At 44.5% G+C, this 21,083-nt stretch overlaps 2 protein-coding genes across 4 annotated transcripts; both read right to left on the bottom strand.

Annotated features, from left to right (window-relative positions):
* Positions 1-8,525: 8,525 nt before the first annotated feature.
* LOC139836041 (uncharacterized) lies at positions 8,526-13,345 on the bottom strand. 3 transcript variants are annotated; one of them, XM_071826191.1, is made up of 6 exons: positions 12,680-13,345; positions 12,491-12,568; positions 12,189-12,211; positions 11,864-12,106; positions 8,787-9,056; positions 8,526-8,732 (listed from the first exon to the last, which is right to left on the bottom strand). In XM_071826191.1, the coding sequence occupies exons 1-5, from the start codon at positions 12,717-12,719 to the stop codon at positions 8,832-8,834; spliced, it is 609 nt and encodes a 202-aa protein (XP_071682292.1). In that variant the 5' UTR covers positions 12,720-13,345; the 3' UTR covers positions 8,526-8,732; positions 8,787-8,831. The 3 variants fall into 3 exon arrangements, with proteins under 3 accessions (XP_071682292.1, XP_071682291.1, XP_071682294.1); XM_071826190.1 differs by having other exon boundaries at positions 8,640-9,056; positions 12,680-13,344; XM_071826193.1 differs by lacking the exon at positions 12,491-12,568 and having other exon boundaries at positions 8,640-9,056; positions 12,680-13,342.
* Positions 13,346-14,455: 1,110 nt separating this feature from the next.
* On the bottom strand, positions 14,456-20,287 carry LOC127333656 (uncharacterized). The gene is made up of 9 exons (XM_051360046.2): positions 20,122-20,287; positions 19,822-20,030; positions 19,499-19,708; positions 18,893-18,979; positions 18,725-18,817; positions 18,585-18,650; positions 15,719-15,796; positions 15,527-15,625; positions 14,456-14,948 (listed from the first exon to the last, which is right to left on the bottom strand). The coding sequence occupies exons 1-9, from the start codon at positions 20,153-20,155 to the stop codon at positions 14,625-14,627; spliced, it is 1,200 nt and encodes a 399-aa protein (XP_051216006.2). The 5' UTR covers positions 20,156-20,287; the 3' UTR covers positions 14,456-14,624.
* Between the last annotated feature and the right edge of the window lie 796 nt (positions 20,288-21,083).

Genomic DNA, 21,083 nt, shown 5'->3' with positions numbered 1-21,083 from the left:
TTACCTACTTCTTTCTATCTTAGAAGCAAACACTTGTGTCAACTGTGTGCATTGATTCTTACATGTTTACCTACTGCACTTGTTATATAGCTTTATGTTGACAATAATCCATGAGATATACATGTTGAAGTTGAAAGCAACCGCTGAAACTTATATCTTCCTTTGTGTTGTTTCAAAGCTTTCTACTAAGAATTTATTGCTTATGAGTTAACTCTTATGCAAGACTTATTGATGCTTGTCTTGAAAGTACTATTCATGAAAAGTCTTTGCTATATGATTCAGTTGTTTAGTCATTGTCTTTACCATTGCTTTGAATCACTTCATTCATCTCATATGCTTTACAATAGTATGATCAAGATTATGATAGCATGTCACTTCAGAAATTATCCTTGTTATCGTTTACCTACTCGAGGGCGAGTAGGAACTAAGCTTGGGGATGCTGATACGTCTCCAACGTATCGATAATTTCTTATGTTCCATGCTTGTTTTATGACAATACCTACATGTTTTGTTCAAACTTTATATCGTTTTGATGCGTTTTCCGGAACTAACCTATTGACGAGATGCCGAAGTGCCAGTTCCTGTTTTCTGCTGTTTTTGGTTTCAGAAATCCTAGTAAGGAAATATTCTCGGAATTGGACGAAATCAACGCCCAGTATCCTATTTTTCCACGAAGCTTCCAGAACACCGGAGAGAGACCGGAGGGGAGCCAGGGGGCCCCACACGCCAGGGCGGCGCGGCCAAGGGGTGGGGCGCGCCCCCCTAGTGTGTGGTCCCACCAGGGCCCCTCCGAGGCTGCCCTTCCGCCTACTTAAGGACTCCGTCGCGAAAACCCTAGAAGAATAAGCCACGGGACGAGAAAAGTTACGCAGCCGCCGCCATCGCGAAGCCAAGATTCGGGGGACAGAAGTCTCTGTTCCGGCACGCCGCCGGGACGGGGAAGTGCCCCCGGAAGGCGTCTCCATCGACACCACCGCCATCTTCATCGCCGCTGCTGTCTCCTATGATGAGGAGGGAGTAGTTCTCCCTCGAGGCTAAGGGCTGTACCGGTAGCTATGTGGTTCATCTCTCTCTCCCATGTGATCTTTATGTGATCATGAGCTTTGTGATCTAGTTGAATATCATCTATGTGCTACTCTAGTGATGTTATTAAAGTAGTCTATTCCTCCTTCATGATGTAATGGTGACAGTGTGTGCATCATGTAGTACTTGGTATAAGCTATGATTGTGATCTCTTGTAGATTATGGAGTTAACTATTACTATGATAGTATTGATGTGATCTATTCCCCCTTTCATAGTGTAATGGTGACAGTGTGTGCGCTATGTTAGTTCTCGGTATAATTGCAATGATCTATTATGCACTCTAAGGTTATTTAAATATGAACATCGAATGTTGTGGAGCTTGTTAACTCCGGCATTGAGGTGCTCTTGTAGCCCTACACAATGAATGGTGTTTGTCATCCAACAAGAGAGTGTAGAGAAAGTAGTATTTGTTTATTCAGTTATGTGATCAATGTTGAGAGTGTCCACTAGTGAAAGTATGATCCCTAGGCCTTGTTTCCGAATACGTTACACCACAGAGAATTGCTTCCCACGCCAGCAAGCTATTTTCTGGCACCGCTTGTTCTTGTTTTTTGCATCTTTACTTCCTGCAATATTACCACCATCTATATCACTTGCATTTCACTATCTCTTCGCCGAACTAGTGCACATATACATCTGACAAGTGTATTGGGTGTGTTGGGGACACAAGAGACTTCTTGTATCGTGATTGCAGGGTTGCTTGAGAGGGATATCTTTGACCTCTTCCTCCCTGAGTTCGATAAACCTTGGGTGATCCACTTAAGGGAAAACTTGCTGCTGTTCTACAAACCTCTGCTCTTGGAGGCCCAACACTGTCTACAGGAATAAAAGCGTGCGTAGACATCAGCTATCCCTCCCCCCATAATGCATAAAGAAATCCAAAATGTATGCTATTTGTCAAATAAGTGACTAATGAGCTTCATGTTGAGTTGTAGCCGTGAGTCCTAGATACATATACGCGACCTCACACTACTATACTCTTACACGGTGGCTTCGGCCACCAACCTCCTCTTTGAGGAGTTTTTGGTTCTTCTTGTTTCTATTTGACTTTCTTTTGTTTTTCTTCTTTTGTCTTTGGTTCTTTTCTCCATGTTCTTTGTGGGAGTCACACCCAAGCTTTGTTTTTCCTTGTTGGTTTTTGCCAGCTCGGTTGTGTATTTCCTTACCATCCTTGTTGGTATGCTTCTTCTCCTTTTTGGTGTTCCGATGCCAAAGGGGGAGAAGCTATCTAACTAGGACGGGTTTTTGCATAGGGACGTGTTGGCTACATCTATTCTATGGAGGCTCTCCTTTTGTGAGTTTGGGTATTCCCAAGGCAAAGGTATGACAACTTCACCCAAAGCTCTTTGCATGATCTTGTGTTGCCTCCATAGTGTGCATATGCTATTTGAACATGTCAAGTATCCTAGTTGCATATGTGCATGGTTTGTAAAATCTAGGGGGAGTTATGCCTCTAGGATGTGTGTATATGTATTCAAATGCATATTCTAGTTATGCACATGTCTATGGGGAGTTCCGTCTAGCTTTTGCAAATCTAAGAACCTCATCCTAATATCTTATGCTATTACCAATTATTGTGTTGTCATCAAACACCAAAAAGGGGGAGATTGAAAGAGCAAAGTCTATACTCCATGTTTTGTGTGTTTGATAACAACACTTGAATGAATCTCACCGTGTACAAAGATTGTCTTTGATAGATTTGCAAGTGCACGGTGACCTCGCTGAACACGTTATGATCGGAGGACTGAAGCGTAGCTTATAGGTTTTCTGGTTTTGTGTGTGTATCGCGAGGCGACATGGTTGGAGAGGAAAAGAGGAAAAAACAGTTTCTGCCTGACCGGTACTACCGGTACCAGGAGCGGTAGTACCGCTACCCTACTGGTACCGCCCAACGGTGCCGCTCTGGAGCTTTGCACTGAGAAAGTCCCACAGAACAAGTTACGGTACCTCTACGGTACCTTGAGCGGTAGTACCGCTTGAGAGCGATAGTACCGCCTCGGTACCGCTTAGGTACCGTAACATATGTGTTGGAGATATGCCCAAGAGGCAATAATAAAAGTGGTTATTATATATCTTTATGTTTATGAAAAATGTTTATATACCATGCTATAATTGTATTAACTGAAACATTGATACATGTGTGTTATGTAAACAACAATGAGTCCCTAGTAAAGCCTCTTAAACTAGCTTGTTGATTAATAGATGATTAGTTTCATAATCATGAACATTGGATGTTATTAATAACAAGGTTATATCATTATATGAATGATGTAATGGACACACCCAATTAAGCGTAGCATAAGATCACGTCATTAAGTTATTTGCTATAAGCTTTTGATACATAGTTACCTAGTCCTTTCGACCATGAGATCATGTAAATCACTTATACTGGAAAGGTACTTTGATTACATCAAACGCCACTGCGTAAATGGGTGGTTATAAAGGTGGGATTAAGTATCCGGAAAGTATGAGTTGAGGCATATGGATCAACAGTGGGATTTGTCCATCCCGATGATGGATAGATATACTCTGGGCCCTCTCGGTGGAATGTCGTCCAATTAGCTTGCAAGCATATGAATAAGTTCATAAGAGACTACATACCACGGTACGAGTAAAGAGTACTTGTCAGGAGACGAGGTTGAACAAGGTATAGAGTGATACCGATGATCAAACCTCGGACAAGTAAAATGTCGCGTGACAAAGGGAATTGGTATCGTATGTGAATGGTTCATTCGATCACTAAGTCATCGTTGAATATGTGGGAGCCATTATGGATCTCCAGATCCCGCTATTAGTTATTGGTCGGAGAGAGTTCTCAACCATGTCTACATAGTTCGCGAACCGTAGGGTGACACACTTAAGGTTTGATGTTGTATTAGTAGAACTTGAATATGGAATGGAGTTTGAAGTATTGTTCGAAGTCTCGGATGGGATCCCGGACATCACGAGGAGTTCCGGAATGGTCCGGAGAATAAGATTCATATATAGGAAGTCATTTTATAAGTTTAAAATGATCCGGTGCATTTATGGAAGGTTCTAGAAGGTTCTAGAAAAGTCCGGAAGAAATCACTTTCGAAGGCGGAGTCCCGAAGGGACTCCACCTCCCATGGCCGGCCAACCCTAGATGGGTGGAGTCCCAGGTGGACTCCACCAAGGGTGGCCGGCCACCCCCCTCATGGAAGGGTGGGAGTCCCACTTGAGGTGGGAATCCCACCTTGGGTAGGTTTCCCTACACATGGAAGGTTTTGGGTTGGGGTCTTATTCGAAGACTTGTAGTCCAACACTTGGGGGTTCCACCTATATAATGAGGGGCAAAGGGGAGGGGGCCGGACACACCAAAGTCACCACCTTGGCCGCACCCCTTGGAGGCCGGCCACCCCCTCTCCCAAACCCTAGCCGCCCCACCTCCTCCACCTCTCCCGCAACGCTTAGCGAAGCTCCGCCGGATATCTCCATCGCCACCGCCACCACGCCGTCGTGCTGCCGGATTCAAGGAGGAGCTACTACTTCCGCTGCCCGCTGGAACGGGGAGAAGGACGTCGTCTTCATCAACACCGAACGTGTGACCGAGTACGGAGGTGCTGCCCGATTGTGGCACCGTCAAGATCTTCTACGCGCTTTTGAAAGCGGCAAGTGATCGTCTACCGCAGCAACAAGAGCCTCATCTTGTAGGCTTTGGAAATCTTCAAGGGTGAGTCTCGATCATCCCCTCGTTGCTCCCGTCTTCTAGATTGCATCTTGGCTTGGATTGCGTTCTCGCGGTAGGAAATTTTTTGTTTTCTATGCAACGAATCCCTACAATATGTTGCGGCACTACCGCTGTGGTACCGCTTAGGTACCGCTTGGGATCCAGTACTCCCAGAGGCCATTACGGTACCGCAAGCGGTAGTACCATTGTGTGTCCACGTGGATAAGTTATGTGGGGATTTCGAATCCAGAGCGGTACTACCGCTTGCCAAAGCGGTAGTACCGCTTAGGCGGAAACTGCACATAACGGTTGGATTTCGGGGGGCCCTATATAAAGGTCCCTTCTTCCCCAGCTCGTTTTTATCTCTTCTCTCTCTCTCCTCCATTGTTGCTGAGCTTAAACCTTGAGGATCTCCCCAACCATCCAACCAATCTTGCCCAAATTTTGAGGAGTGGTGGAGGAGGCACCGATCTATAGTTCTACCAAAAGAGATTTCACCAATTCGTGCTAGTCCTTTGTGGATCTTGGAGTTAGGGTTCCTTTGGTGGGATCTTGGAGAAAGTGCTCCTATGGAGGCTAGCTTGGAGTTGTGCTAGCCCCATAGGGTGTTGGGAGCCTCCTAGTGTTGTGGAGCTCGCCCCAACCTTGTGAAGGAACCACCGCCTCGACCGGTGCCTTAGTGGAGAAAAGGGAGCCCCTTTGTGGATCTCTCTTGAGGAAGAAGGTGAGGCCTTCCTTCGTGGTGTGGCCGCCTAGCCTCTTGTGTGAGGCTAGCACCTCCTCAACGCAGACGTACTCCCTTTTGTGGGAGGAACTGCGGGAAACAAATCATGGCCTCATCTCCACGCCCTCTGGTTGTCCCGCTCCTCAACTTTATTATTGTTGATTTCCTTTGCTTGTTGCACTAGCCTAGGATCATACTAGGAACATCTCCACCACTAAAGCTATCACCTTTATCTTCCGTTGCACTAAAAGTTGAAAAAGACTAAAACTTTGTAAGGATTTCGTCACCTCCAGCTGCGCCCCATGGCCTATTTCTACCCCCTCCTCCACTATCCCCCCAAATTTTGAGCTCCTCCTCCCGTTGGCATACAGGTAAGAGGCGCACGCATCTCCGATCGGCGATGGTGGCAGCGGCGGTGACTACATCTGGGCTGCTTCATCTACTTCCTAGTGCAGCACATCTTCACCTCCGGCTATGACTGCAAGGAATCCCTTATTCCGGTACCGCGGTAATGTTTAGATCTAGGTTAGGAGTTGTCAGATCTTGTCTAGCGTTTGGTCTTGTAGCAGGGGTTAGTCAGGATTGTGCTGAGGTATCATGATCTTGCTAGGGTTTGACATTTCCGGTTGCTTCTTTGTCCCAAATGTGCTCACCTACCATGATCTTGCTAGGGTTTGTGCTATTGACAGCTGCAATGAACTGCTTGTCTGATTTAGGAAGAATGTTGGTATGGTTTGTGTTGTCCACTTTAGGCATGTCTTTGCTTGCAAGTAGATTCACGCTATATATACTACGATGTGTGTAGGACTCCTTCTGTGATGACTTTAGCCAGGCGCTTGTCTGCGTTGGGGACTCTCATATCCCTTCGCAAGTTCCTGATTCAGAACCCACCTATGACTCCAAGGTGGTGGTCACCCCTCTGCCGTCCGTCAATTGGCATGTGGCTGACCTGGTGGCTCAGGTAGCGGCAGAGGTCGCAGCTAGGTTGGCCACCACAAAGAATAACAAGAACCGCAGGGAAGCGGACATGGCCTTGAAGGCTGAGCAGAAAGGGATTGGCACCATGAAATGGCTTCCATTCATGTCCAACTTCGTCTTGGAGAAGATGTGCAGCTTGATCAAGACCGGAGTGAGAACTGACAAAGGATTCATGGAAGTCCATCTGACTGTTGTGGCGAAGGGCCTGTTTGAACACTATGGCGTCTCTGCGTGCTCCACTCAGGTGTACAACCACCTGAGGAAGTGGAGGCAGAGGTGGCTCACCGTTAGCAGGCTCCGCGATCTAAGCGGGGCTCAGTGGTGCGAGGATACCAAATGCATCATCCTTGAGGGTGAGCACTATTGCGGGCACGTCGCGGTGAGCACGCGCTCAGTCCACCTCACTAACTCTTTTGATCAGCCACTAGCAGAACTAACATCATTGTCCCTTCGTATTGTAGGATCACCCAAAGGACGCGGAGTTCTTGAATGTGCCCATTTCCAACTACGACGAGATGCATACCATCTTCTCTTTCGGCCTCACCACTGGCAAGTATGCCACGGGATCCAGTGAGCCCCTGGGCTCGGCTGCAGCAAATCCTTCACCTGAGGATGCTGAAACCCAGGAGTCCGACATGATCAACCTCGATGGGCCACCTGAGAAGGTGACCGTCGGCAAGAGGAAGAGAGGCGCCTTCGCCAACGACGAGCTAGTGGCCTTCACCAACATGACTATTGCTATGAAGGACGTCGCACGGGCCATCAGGTACAACAAGCCCACGGACATGCACCCTGACCTGTACAATGCGGTCATGGACATGCTTGGCTTCGCCGAGGATGATCTCATGGCCGCCCTGAGCCACCTCGTCGACCACAAGGCCTAGGGTTGCAGCTATGTGGGCATGATCGAGCCACACTGCGTCCTTTGGCTAAGGAACTACCTTGCCAATACCACTGCAAGGTGTAGTGGTGCCCTTGAGGGGGTGGTTTAGAGGATGCATGCATGGAGGTGATGAACTTGATGATGATGATGATGAGTACATTTTGGGAGTAGCTAGGGTTGAAAAACATTTGATGGCCCCCTTTGTAACTATGATGAGGTGGTATACACTAACCCCTCAGGTGAGGTGAACTTGCGGTGTTAGGATGACACCCACTTTTGTTGTGGTGGTAGGATGACACCATGCTAATGTAGGATGAACTTGTGATCCACTTTTGGAATGATCATGCATGCCCCTGTTAGTTTATCATTTGCTGTCAACACTTGTGTAGTTATATTGATCTGCTTCATGGTTGTGATCGATTACCTGTTCTTCTTATGCCGTGCTAGTGGTATGTGGTGTTCCGCGGATGGGTTCGAGGAATCTACAGCTCATGGAGGGTCTGTCAAGACCAGGTCAATGGCTACTCCAACAATAGCTACCGAGGGTATGAAACATTAGAGGAGGCACAACAAGAATACCTCACCTACCTGGAAGAGTTCCTGGAAGATCAGGCCATCGATGAGGCAGTGACATTAGCAAAGCTATCACCGGAGAAAGTACATGGTCTACAAGGAGCACCATCGATGGTACGTCCCAGTCGGGTCAAAGATTACATCATCGCCTTCCTCATCGTGGTGATCATGAGGATCTTGTTCCTCTGAGTGGTGTCTGATCGTATGTAACATGCTATGGCATGGTAATCTCACCCTATTTGAATTGTGGTAAGGATATAGAACTGTGATTTGAGCAACCAAACAGTTGATTTCTGTTTTCTGCGTGCAACTTGAGCTAGAAATAGACAACCAAACGATGGTGCATGGTTTCCTTCTCCGGTGCATAAAAGGCCGCCAGGATACCAAACAACCTGCGTTTCATGGCACATTCGTAACACGTTTCATGGCAAGCTCATCTCTGCTGGCACAATGGTGCAGGAATCCCATGCAAGCTACCAAACGCGCCCTTACATTCTCTCTTGTATTCTCACTGCTCCAACCAAACAAATATTTAAGCACATCCTCCCGGCGCGTGTCGCTGCGCCCCACTTCCTAGTTCTTAATACGGAGCACATTTCCGAGTCAGGTATAATAGATACAGAGACACGTGTTGTATTCACGTACGAGCTCTCTCTCCAAGGTCAATCCTTCAAAAGATAGTGGCCTTTCAACCTCTCTATAAGGGAGATGCCAAGTTTAATACGGAGCTTTATATATTAGAAGCATCTTACACACCCAGGTATTAACTACGAAATGTTCCAACATAATATTGAATAGGAACTGTTCCAACATAATATTGAATAGGAACTGTTCCAACATAATATTGAATAGGAACAGTTTTGCTTTGTAGATAGCAAGTCCATGATCCAACTGTTGCTAGCTAGGCTTCATTTGTCTGCTGTTTGACTTCACGTAGTGTAGCGTGTCCAACAGCAAGTCCAAGAGCAAATACAGCAGCAGCACCGGCAAATATTACCCCAGCCCCAACCAACCTCTTGTTCCTTGTTGCTGCCTCTTTGAACTTGTCTAATCCTCCAGATATCTTGCCGACAAAGGTCTTGGACTGCGCCTTTCTCTTCATTAGCTGCTCGTACAAATCAGAGTTCTGAAAGCAACACTCAAAATATTGTCAATGCATGTACACATCAATATGGCTACAAAAAAAATCAGTCATGTCAAACAAAGTAAAATTTATTTGACGATAGTGTGAGCTCCCACAATGTTGCAAATGGATGATCCAAAATATAACTCAGTCGATTACAAAACATTGCAGTAGGTAGCACTCGATCATGGGTGACCTTACAGGTCATCTAATAACAGATGTAGTTGACGGATTGCACAACTGCAAATGAGTGTAGGGAACTATTGCCCAAATCACACATGCAGATACTAGGGCAGAGCAGGAAATTCAAAATAGGACTGTTTCAAACAAAATATGCTTCATGCATGAAAAGACTTAGCACTGGTCATTAATAAGAGCATAAAAAATCAACAATAAAATGAACAAATAAGATTAAACTTCAACTATGAACTAAATGATCTATCTCAACAAGGTAACTTCGGACAGCACAGAACTGGAACTAATTAGACATGATTGCGAACAGTAAATTTCAGACAAACGATGTACCACAAAGGTATCTGAAGGTCTTAAATGAGCTCCGACCAAGGGGTTTTGCGGAAAATAGAAAAAATGCAAACCTTACAGGTCTCTTCTTCTATCAATTACTCCCTCTGTTTCACTATTTGTCCGCATCCACAGGAAACTTCGCTCAATATATCTTTCTATGGATAGAATTCATGATTCCCCTAAGGCCCCTAATAAAATCTGCTGATTTTGTGGTCCTACGCTTCACACTATTGAAAGCAGCCTTGTTCCATGCACAGTGCCTGTTGAATCTACTCCTAGTATTCCACACCTCCACATACAAGGCTCTTGCAAAGCTGGTTAATTGATGTTGCAAAGTCACATTTCATCTACTCCGTCTATAAGTTGTGTTATTGTTACGACTCCCATACACTTGCATGCAAATGGCTGAATTTATGGGTTCTACTATGGCTAGTAAACTAATATATGCAACTGCAGTTGATGGTCATGCTTTTATGTCTATTTGCACCATCCATAACATTATTCCAAGAGGGGGTCCTAAGGAAATCTTTCTCCTACGGCACCGGCACACATGCTTTATGCTAGCCAAGCAAATCAACAAGAAAAGTACTGGTCAATACTTCGACCTGGTGAACTGGATTAAAAATAAATAAAGCTAAGTTGAAGTCATCATGGATGTTTTTTTTGAGAATTTTAGGCAACTTTACCACTCAAGGATTTTTACATCCTGCACCAAACCTAGGCAAAGGAAATCTGTTGGACCATCAATCCAAACAGCCTGTTGAAAATCACCGGTGCTACTAGCTAGCTAGTGTGCTACAGAATTTGCCTCAAGAGGACAGAAAAATAAAGTCGCCTCGTTAATCTCACTAGCCAGATTGATGCATTTCTAAACACGAAATGCATCTGGTCCCAGATTAGCTACTTCTTGGTTCGGCAGTTTGATTGCTTCGCTGGAGTCTGATTTATCTATCAACCGGTGGCACCCAATATGGTGTGCCTCGTCACCAAAATCCCCGATGACAGAGCACAATTAACGTAGATAATTCAAGCATGTTGTTAGTCAGCATTTGGTGACACAAGTAAGAGCAAGAGGTGGGAAAGAGAGAATAGATTACTTAATTTTGTATGATGCATAGCAAGCACCTGCACTGAATAGAATGATTTGGATTGATTTCTTTGGATGGATGCTTTGATTAGTGGTAGCATGGCATATTTAGACTCAATTAATGGTTTCTTATTACTCTGCCCATGGTTGGCTCACGAAGACACATAGTGAAACAAAGCGTATACTAGCTCTACGGTTATAACCATATTTGTAAGCAATAATTAATGTTATGCATCAGTACAACTAATGTGTTGTTAACACTAAGGATCACTTCACTTCGGAGGATATAGTTGAACAGCTTAAGAAGAAATAAGGTACCGACGAGTCTCTTTGCTAAGCTTTTCAATATGTTCGTGGAGACAAATCAGCTCAAGATCAAAGGAAGGTGCCTCGCGTGGTGCCAATATCAGTTAGTTCGACTTCATGACTACCTTCTGCACTACCTTAGTTCCAACTGAGGGCCAAGGGAAGCGAAACCTTTGTTCTAAAGTAGCTATCGACCGCAAGGGCTGCGGCACCGATCGCGAAGTACCCACCTCCGAAACCCAACCCTGTTAACCGTCAAGCTTCAATCAATGCGTTCTCCAGTATTAGCTATATTCTCGGTTTGAAGTCATTACCCTTAACCGTAAGGAGGGGGATGCCTAAGGCTAGGCTTGCGACTGGAGTGAAGTCGTAACAAGGTAGCCGTACTGGAAGGTGCGGCTGGATCACCTCCTTTTCAGGGAGAGCTAATGCTTATGCTTATTGGGTATTTTGGTTTGACACTTCTTCACGCCCAAAAAGAAGGCAGCTACGTCTGGGCTAAACTTAGATATGGAAGTCTTTTATCAGCATTTGTAAAGGTCGATTGGCACCCGCATAAGTTACGACAACTTGAGTACTTTTTCTCCCAAGCAGACCAGAAAGCGGTCTCGATTCGTCCTCCTTTATAGTCGAGTCTACTCTTCTTAGCGATTGACTGTGTAGTGTTCGGGCGGCCAGAGAATCTCGGATGGATTGGATTTTTCAAATAGGTTTTTCCGCCTTGTGATGCATTGCTCATTTTTTTTGCTCCAATCTATGACCAGATGGACAGGGGCTGCTTAAATACTAATACAGTAAGTACAATGTTTGATCAGCAAGACCACTAGCATCTCCAGCACGGGAATTGAACAGAAATAGGTAAAGTGTGTGTGTGTATGTGTGGAATACTAACCGGGATTGACAATGGTGACGACAGGGTCTGCAAGAGGTTATGCCTATATGCATAACGGACATCGTTTTCATACTCATCCCAAGTGTTTAGGGCATCAGGATCATCCAGGAAGTGACGACGCATAACCTGCAACTGGAAATCCAACTTCTCAAACGCCTGGGGCATACGCTGGCTTACCCTGTCAACCTGAGCACATCGCCATTCGAACTCGTCTTTCGTCATGCCACACTGGGGGTCATACTTCTGTACGGAGAGAGATCAGCACTGTCAATCAGAACCAGAACATGATGGAAAAAAGTCACAAGTTTTCTCAGGGCACTCCTACCCGTTCTTCATTGTTGCCGTCATCTGCATGAGTTTGGAAATTAACTATAGTTAACAGGCATGCCAGTGAGAAATAAGAAGTTGATGTTAATAGCAGAACAATACAGCGGCGTTGTCAGCTATGCTCTGCAAAATAATTATATTGTAGAAAAATTACTAGTTCGAATGGTTGACGCCAGAGTGAGAAACATATAGCACAATATAGAAGTGCAGTAGTAATGGCTAGGGCTATTCCAATGGAATATATTATATTAAGGAAAAGGAGTATGAAGTATATAAAATTTTGGCCTAGATCTTCTTTACCCATGAAAGTGACAGCAATCTTTACAGAAGTTGTGGATGCAGGCAGAAGCAACACATGGAGCAATAGTCTATTATTGGCTATACAAAACAATTCCATCTCTTAGATGCATACCAGAGAGCGTGAGCACCATGACAATTTTCCAATTTAACAGAACCATTTGGCCCGATGAAGGGAAGGGGGCGATATACCTTTTTTCCACGGACGCTCTAATGAAAGATTCTTGGACATGGCCGGCAACTGGAAGCTTGACGAGGAGAGGGCCTTCGGTTCCCCAAAAGAAAAGAGGAGACGGCCTTCGGAGATCAGCAGCGGAGAGGGCTCGCCGATGAGCGACCATGGTCAGCGCCGGCTGAGGAAGGTGGCAGCGCGGCTTGCGTCGGCGGCTAGGATAGCGGGGGCCGGTAGGGGTTGCTGATGAAGAGCCGGGCGGCGGCGTCGCTCCTAGTCCTAGAGAAGAAGGTTATCGGGGGAGAATGCGGATAGGGTTTTCGCAACCCGCTGCTTTATTTAGTTCTGGGCCGGCCCAACAGAAAATTAGCACGCAATGTTCCTAGACCTATTTATCGCTCGTTAGCGTGCATTAATATGCTCCGCACGCTAACGATAGCCACCCGGGCCGCGGCCCAGTAATTTAGCGATGCAGCTCCTGTTTCCGGTTTGGGAAGGACGGAGAAGGGTTGCCCTATTCCCCGCCCGCGTGCGTGCGGGAATAACGCGCGCACGCGCGGCTCGCCTCCGCTCGCCTCTGTTGGGCCGGCCCATTAAGTTGTTCTCTACGTCTAAAATAAGTAAAATGCTTTCTCATGTTAGTGACGAACGAAACTGCAGCTCAGTGGTAGCAGAATCCGGGGAATTTTACAATTTGCCACACTTTTCTTTGCACTTCTATCATTTGCCATTTTGTGTCGACATGTGGTGGTCATGTGGCAAATAATAGGCGTCTCGGATTTGCCCGAAAATATTATTCATTCCGCGATCTTGAATGACATTAAAATGAAACTTTAAGCATAATATGTAGTTTCTGTAAAAAAAAATCTATCGGGGCCGCTGTTTTGGGGGCGCCGGTGTGGGAACCGCTCCCCCAAATAGAGGATGCAGTGCTGGCGCCCCCCAAACGGAGGTGCCGGCGCCCCTGCCGGCGCCTATTTGGGGGTTACCGGTGGAGATGCTCTTAAGGGAAGAGAGGAATTAATGGGCCAGCCGAAAAGCAAGGATACATGCGTGCATGTTGTATAAAAGCATGCTAATAAGTGATGGATAGGGTTCCCCTTCTAGGATGGAGGTTTTCCCTAATTTTGTCCAGCCTAACCCAAACGGACACGGGCCATTGGAGGCCATTATTGCAAGAGAAAAAATAAAGCATGTATATCATAAAAATGTCCAAAATATACACTATTTAGCTAAATTTAGATCTCTATATAGCTCCATACAAACAATTTAAGTACCCAAGTTGACGCCGGCCAAGGCCTACTACTATTACATACAACGAGCAGACTCCAAGCATGCGAGAAGCATGGAGTATATATATAATATAACCCAAGTTAACGCTTAGATCCCATGCCCATTGCGATCGTTGCTAATGTACCCGCAAAAAGCAACTGGAATGGCCTACAGTGCATTGTTCAGTAATCCAGCTTGTTCGAGCTTTCCGCGCAGGCATGTGGGCAACGGAGGAGGGCCCCTCCTCGCGCGCATTACTGCTCGCGCGCATGTTTGATATCTATCCATGCATGGATAGATAACAAATCATGCACATGTACGCATGCACGCACGCATAGATAAGATATTATTTATATATATATATATATATATATATATATATATATATATATCCCATTTTTATATATATATATACTTATCCGTGCACGGTATAGAACACATGTACACATGTGTGCGGAATAGAACACATGTGTACACGTGTGTGTGATAGAACATGTGTGTACACGCTTGTGTACGCCCATGTGTACGGGTGAAGCGGGTCTATATACAAAAAAGCATGCAAGTGCATGAAAGGTACCAACCCACGTAAAAGTTCCTCACCATGCTAAAAAGCATCGAAAACAAGCCTCTGAGACCGTTTTTCTGATCAAGCTCGTCCCTGTCTATCGACCCGGATCAGGACCCTATCAGACCTCAGAAACCCTTTCCTCTAATAGACCCTAGCATCAAGACAAACAACAACAAACAAATAAACCATCGACCCCTGCCCCTATCCAGGGGTTCCGAGGCGCCTGCAGCGTGCCCAACAACATAAAAGCTTTTATCCCTTCCCGAACCGGTGAGAGCCAACTTAACGATAGGCCTGCCAAGAGGAGCCCTGCTTCTGAACTTCTCTTTTATTCGACCCATGTAGCTGTCAAATGACCGCTTCGCTGCTTGTTTAAATGAAGGCAGCTTCTTAACTTCTGGATTTGCGGAAAGCATATATTTCTTGAGATGTGCTTTTATTGGTAGACCCTGCAATAGAAAATTTGCATATAACAAACCAGAAACTTCATTTGTTTAGGCAGACAGATGTCTTTCCAGACGATAGTTACAGACACAAAAAAGCTTGCCCAGGGTACATTACGGTGAAGGAGAAAAATGAGAGGGTGTTGTATGATATGCAGATGAAAATCCAAACTTGAAACCCCGTAGACAATGTAAGTTTAACACAAGTCAAACCAATATACTCCCTCCGTTTACTAATATAAGATGTTTAAGCCTTTTGTAGATTCATCTATTTTAATATGTCTCTAGTCTATTTTTAGTGTGTAGATTGACTCTCACTGGCGTGTATCTAGTTCATTTTAAAATGTCTAAAACGTCTTATATTTATGATCAGAGGGAGTACTTATCATAAATCCAAAGAGAAAAGAAGGAATGTGACATCGACCTTGAAAAACAGCATTAACGTTAATTTGTATAAAATGCATTTATGATGACGTAATTTATGTGAAATAGCAGAGGAAAATGTATCCACTCTTTTATGCTTCTATAGTTGACCGGTAGCAAAATGGCAGAGAATGATAACAAAAACACCACTAACCACTTACCTCTGCGACAAGAACATGTCCAGTCATTTGCGCTTGAGTAGCACATTCTCTTGCAAGACTCCTTAATTTCATACGGTCATAGTACTGCTCCATAAGCATCTACAAATTACAAAAGGACAGTGAGCATGAGCTCCAGGGACTACACGGAACTGGGTTAGAAGGAATCTGCAAACTTAGAATCATGGAACTTACCCAATCATAGCGATCCAGATGCTCCTGTAATTCTGAACTCAACTCTGAATGGATCTTCTTCAAAGCTATGTTTTCATACTGTGGAAGTGAAGACAAGGAAGGTACGACATGTCAAGCCAGCAGATGCCATGTGTTATGCCAACTGAAAGCTAGAACATTTCTTTTATTCCTGACTATGAAATTATGTCTAACAAAAACACAACACATCACTTGCCACAATAACTGAAAGCCTGTGACCCATTGTCAGCACTCAAACGTTTATATAGCACCCATGTATGCACATGCTTCGGAAGGCCTTCCTTCCACTTGCACAAGTGCCCTGGATGCCACGTTAGGCTCAAGAGCATATAGCAGGCATCGGTACAGGGGTTAGCATAGTCTCCAGAAAGAGTATTCCAGCTTTCAGCGTGGCAGGCTGCCGGGGTGTATAGTATAGGGAGGGTCAGATGGATGTGAGAAAAAAATTAAAGGAGGTGCGGGGAGAGGGGAGGCTGCGTTCTGACATGGGGAGATGCACAAATAAAGTTAAGGACAGGGAGAGTACATTGTCTCGATGTACAAGCATTGAAGTAATTAGGTGCCACAGGTGAAGGTAGGAGAGTCTAAGGCAAGGTGAGGCCCACTAAATAAGAGAAAATCAATGCAAAGATAAAGAATGAAGACCATTTGGGATATTGTTTAAATTAAGCTATAAACAAATATACTTGATGCAGCAGACAACCCACCAGATCATCCACTGTGGGGAATCACTTAAGTTCATAGCAGCAGCCTAAACTGTATGAATAAGGTGGCACTAGGTCATTTCACATACTACCTCCGTTTCAAAGAAAAAGGCGCACACGTAATTCAAGACGAACTTTACCCATAAAAAATAAGCAACAAAACCTTGATTATATTATATGTAATTAGTATCGTTAGATTCATATTGAGAAGTACTTTCACATGATGTTGATTTCATACAAACAATCTTTATATATTTGAAGCAATTCTTAGTCAAAAAAAAAGCACAAAAAACAAGAACGCCTTATTCGTTGAAACTGAGGTAGTATCATCTTTGTGGGGACAATAAAGGGTGTCAGACATGGGCACCGACTTGCAGTGTGACGACAAGCTACTTATCCTGGGGAAATGCACTAAGCAAATTTGTATTGCAAAAAGCCACCGAGCGAGTCCTTGATATAAGGATGTCATATACTTCTTCCGTCCGGAAACAAGTGATTCGGATTTGTCTAGATTCGCATGTATCTACACACTAAAACACGTCTAGATACATGCAAATCTAGACAAATCGAAGTCAGTTATTTCCGGATGGAGGGAGTATATATTTCATAAGAAAAAATCAATCTATTCTCACCCAGTTGTCTTCCCATCTAAGCATATGTCAACCTAATCCCTACAGGCTATAGCAGAGCCACAAGAGCCTGCGTCTATCCAAATCCCCACAGCCATGCCACGAGTAACAAGCTGTAAGGTTTACATCAAGCAGGGACACTATTTTGATGAGCAAGAAGCACAGTATTAGGAAGAGACCTCTTAATAATAATTATGTTTTCATGAACTACTGTTATGGCAAGTGAAAAATATTTGCTTTTTGTAGCCTAGCTTTTTCTGTAGCAAGCATGCAACTGTTTATTTTCATCCATGCCTACTCACATGCTTAGTCGTTTCATGCAAGCTGGAAATATAATTCGAGGCAATTGCATTGCTGGAAAAGTTCATCATATGTTTGTCAGTATGACGATACGGATCATATTCCTTGTCACATCTCTGCATTTCCTTCTACATCTCTCCCTGCGTGCCTGCATATCATCAAGGCTGACAGCTTGTACAGGAGGGGTGACATCGACTCGACGATATAACAAAGGCTTAAAACCATGACAACTGCACATAATTATTACTTACTTAAATATCTCTTGACACTCCGCATATCCGTTTTAAGCACATGCAAAGCAAAGCCAATCAGCCGCATGGTCTGCGACAAGTAAATGGGGCCGGAGGGAGTAGCACATTTCTAAAAGCTTTATCACCAGGCGGGAGAAGGTGTGGGGTTTGGGTGGCTCAATGGTGCACGCACTATCTGGACAGACAGCATAATAAGCCATTATGTGCTCACGCCCAGATTACAGTCCAACAATTTGACACTGAAAAAATGCAATACAGCGCAAAGGGATGTGTTGCTACTGTTCCCACAAACAGTTAATAGCTCTATCTGCATACTGAATAAGCTCTTATCCACATGAAGATGCCTTTTCATCCAGAGGCATGGTGAAGCTGCAGATTCATGGAGCTAAATACTCCGAGCAATTTAGACCAGGAAAAAGTTGGTCTTGCTGCTTCACTGTATCTTTGCCATGTAACCACAGGATCAGGTCTGTTTTGTATGGTGAACTGGTGGAACGCAGTGCGGCTCCATTGTAAGACTTTTGGGCATTTATAGATAGCAAGGGCATTCTTGCCTGTTTTCTAAATGTAACCCAGGATACAGCTGTTTTTTACAATCTTTCCATTGTCTGTGTTCCTCAAAATAAGATTATTGTGTTATTCTTTTCGTGTTATATTGACCCACTCTCATCTCACCTCCTACAAACTATTTGTTTATAGGGGAAGAATCGTGTGAATAGAGCAGCCGATTTGTCTAGCATTAATGGGTTGCAGGATTGTAGGATACAGATATTATGCCCTAATAATGTTCAAGTGTCCCAGTTTTTTTTTTCTTCACGAGATAATAAATAGACAATACATGTAGAATTCGAACGAGAATAAAAATGAAGAGTAAGAATTTCTGATTTCAAACTGAAATCGGACTATAAATCCTAGCACATAACAAATCTAATATCACAGTCAAAGAAAGGTTGCCAATTCTAACCTCAGATATGCTGGCCGCAGGGTCCAATTTCTTATCCTCGTATTCTTTCAAAAAATTAATATGGCCCTGAAAGAAAAGGAAAAGCTATATTACATGAAAAAATGATGTACTTATTCAATAAAACATATGGCAATTGAAACCTCTAAGCAACGCCTTAGCTCATGATCTGGAAGCCCCGGGCATATAGTTGAAGATTTAAGCCTTTTTAGAACAGTTTCAGGATCACTATTCGACTGCAATAGGAAGAAACTGAGTATGCAAGAGTGTAGTATACTGAATGAAGCATAGAAGGTGTTAGTGGCCAGCACCTGAATAAAGTCAAGCTTCAGAAGAAATTTCCGGTATGCAAAGTATCTCTGAATAGACGACAATTGTTGACAAAGCAACTTTTGGTTCTGGAAAATGAAAATTTAGAGGGTGCTCCAACTGTGAGAGGAAATTTGAGCATTGCAGGTTCAGCATTACTTGCACTACTCTCCACATACATAACAATAGAAAATAGATTACTGGACTTAACCAAACCATCATGCGCAAATGAAACATAATCTGAGGATCATATCGCCTTACAGTAGTTGGTAGCTATAAGCACTCTACCAAAATAGCACTAGTAAGAATCTGACATCTCGCACTTAGTTTAACAGGGTTGATCTGGCAGAAATGGGAATAACAGATATCCTAAACTGATTAGCAACATGGCAAAAACTAGTAGTCTAGTATCATTCGCGCTATTAGAAATAGGCCATTGCTTATTGGCCGAACTAGACTACATTATTTCCTCTTTTGGCTAGAGTTGTTGCATCTAACTTATTATTTCTTAGATGCACTATTTATTGGATTGCATCAGTATTTTTTCTAGTTAACAACAATAACATGCTGATAGTAGGAAAAACACATATATTTGCCGCAACACTTACATTCTCGATTTGTCTGATTATATCATTAGGCAAGTAATGCCTTATCGAGGTGTTGTCAACCTCAGTTCCATTATGTCCATCATCCCCAGTGACAGATGGCTGCAAGATGGAGGAGGTTCCATCATGCCTCGTGTAGCGCATCAAGATGTACTCGACAAGCTCGCTATTGAAGGTATCACTATCATCGGCAATCGAGAGAAACAAATCAGCCTGCAAAGATTCGATGCAAAAAAAGAAAGATGTGTTATACATTAGTATGAAAAGTATAGATTTTTTCGAAGACACCGCACACGAGAGGTTGATCCAATGCAATATACACGTACAGGTGATTTGGCACCAGACATCAGTTCAGTCACGGCGATTTTGAAGGCCTGCTCGCGAAACTCCAGATAAGCTCGAAACCGATGCTCATCGGTGAGGACGTGGCGAAGCTCTTGATCATAGAAGAGGCCAGTCCGCGTGTTGAGCAAATTAACCCCCCCAACAAGAAGAGGCCCGCCAACCTCATGTATTCCGTGACGATCGATCGCTCCTAAAATTTGCAGAGAGATAAGAAGAGACAAACAAGGGAATACAATTAACGACCGTGAGAAAAGAAATGAGGATCTGGAGATAATTACTACCCATTGCACGATCCTCCGATCCAAAGCGAACCATCCCGTCTTTCCGTCTACCGGCGGCGCTTGGAGCAATTTGGGGGCGGGGGCGGCAGGTGGTAGAAACGGGATGAGCAGGGGGTGGACGCTAGGGCATATCCATGGGTCCCACTCCCAGTCCCAGCACACAGCCACTGTCAACGAGTCGTTGCGTGTACACCTGGGCATTTCTCGGGCCGGGCTCGGGCCCTTCGGGCTTACAAATTAGGCCCGAACCCGGCTCGAACTGTCAAAAGTCCGGCCCGGCCCGGCCCGAACCCGGCCCGAACTAGGCTTAAACTGTGTTTTATGCAAGCCCGATCCCGGCCCGGCCCGACGTTCGGGCTCGAAAATTATGCCCTAACCCGGCCCGATGTGCAAGCCTGACCCGGCCCGACCCGGGATTTTCGGGTCGGATCGGTCCGGGCCGAGCTGCCCATGCCCAGCTGTACGTGTATGGGCAAGAACAAGAGGGCGCTGACGGTCCAACAAAATAGCCCAAGAGGGGAAGCACAATGCAATCGTGTGGCTTGCAGATCAAACAATGGGGCCGCTAGTGGCTCTGTTTATTTCTGGGTACTGTCCAACCGGGGGAGATGCTATACACCGACCATACATGACAGGATGATTACTATGATAATTTGGTATTGGGCATTACAATATAATACATAGAACGTAATCCAACGGCATCTATGACTAATAATCCACCTTCAGATTAGCGTCAGCACCCCTTTCAGTATAAAGTTGCAAGCAACAGACTATCGCATTAAGCAATGTGTGTAAAATAAACAATATAATTAGTCTTGGATAAAACATTGTTGGGTTATCCATAGTAGCAACAACACCTCTACAACCTTAGACGTTATAAAGTCACTCTCCCAGGAAACTAGAGGCATGAACCTACTATCGAGCATAAATACCCCCTCTTTGAGTCACAAGTATCCACTTGG

The sequence above is a fragment of the Lolium perenne genome, chromosome 2, assembly GCF_019359855.2.
Source record: "Lolium perenne isolate Kyuss_39 chromosome 2, Kyuss_2.0, whole genome shotgun sequence".
Taxonomy (NCBI): domain Eukaryota; kingdom Viridiplantae; phylum Streptophyta; class Magnoliopsida; order Poales; family Poaceae; genus Lolium; species Lolium perenne.
Note: the sequence above shows the minus strand (reverse complement) of the source record. Positions and strands in the feature narration are given on the sequence as shown.

Coding starts and splice junctions, on each gene's coding strand:
- LOC139836041 (XM_071826191.1), bottom strand. CDS start 12,719: ATGTCCAAGAATCTTTCATTAGAGCGTCCGTGGAAAAAAG. Junction 12,212..12,490: donor GATTGCTGTCACTTTCATGG/GTAAAGAAGATC, acceptor AAACTCATGCAG/ATGACGGCAACAATGAAGAA. Junction 9,057..11,863: donor CGTCACCATTGTCAATCCCG/GTTAGTATTCCA, acceptor TGTTGCTTTCAG/AACTCTGATTTGTACGAGCA.
- LOC127333656 (XM_051360046.2), bottom strand. CDS start 20,155: ATGGTTCGCTTTGGATCGGAGGATCGTGCAATGG. Junction 18,651..18,724: donor AGCTAAGGCGTTGCTTAGAG/GTTTCAATTGCC, acceptor CTTTTCTTTCAG/GGCCATATTAATTTTTTGAA. Junction 15,797..18,584: donor CTGCGGCCAGCATATCTGAG/GTTAGAATTGGC, acceptor TCACTTCCACAG/TATGAAAACATAGCTTTGAA.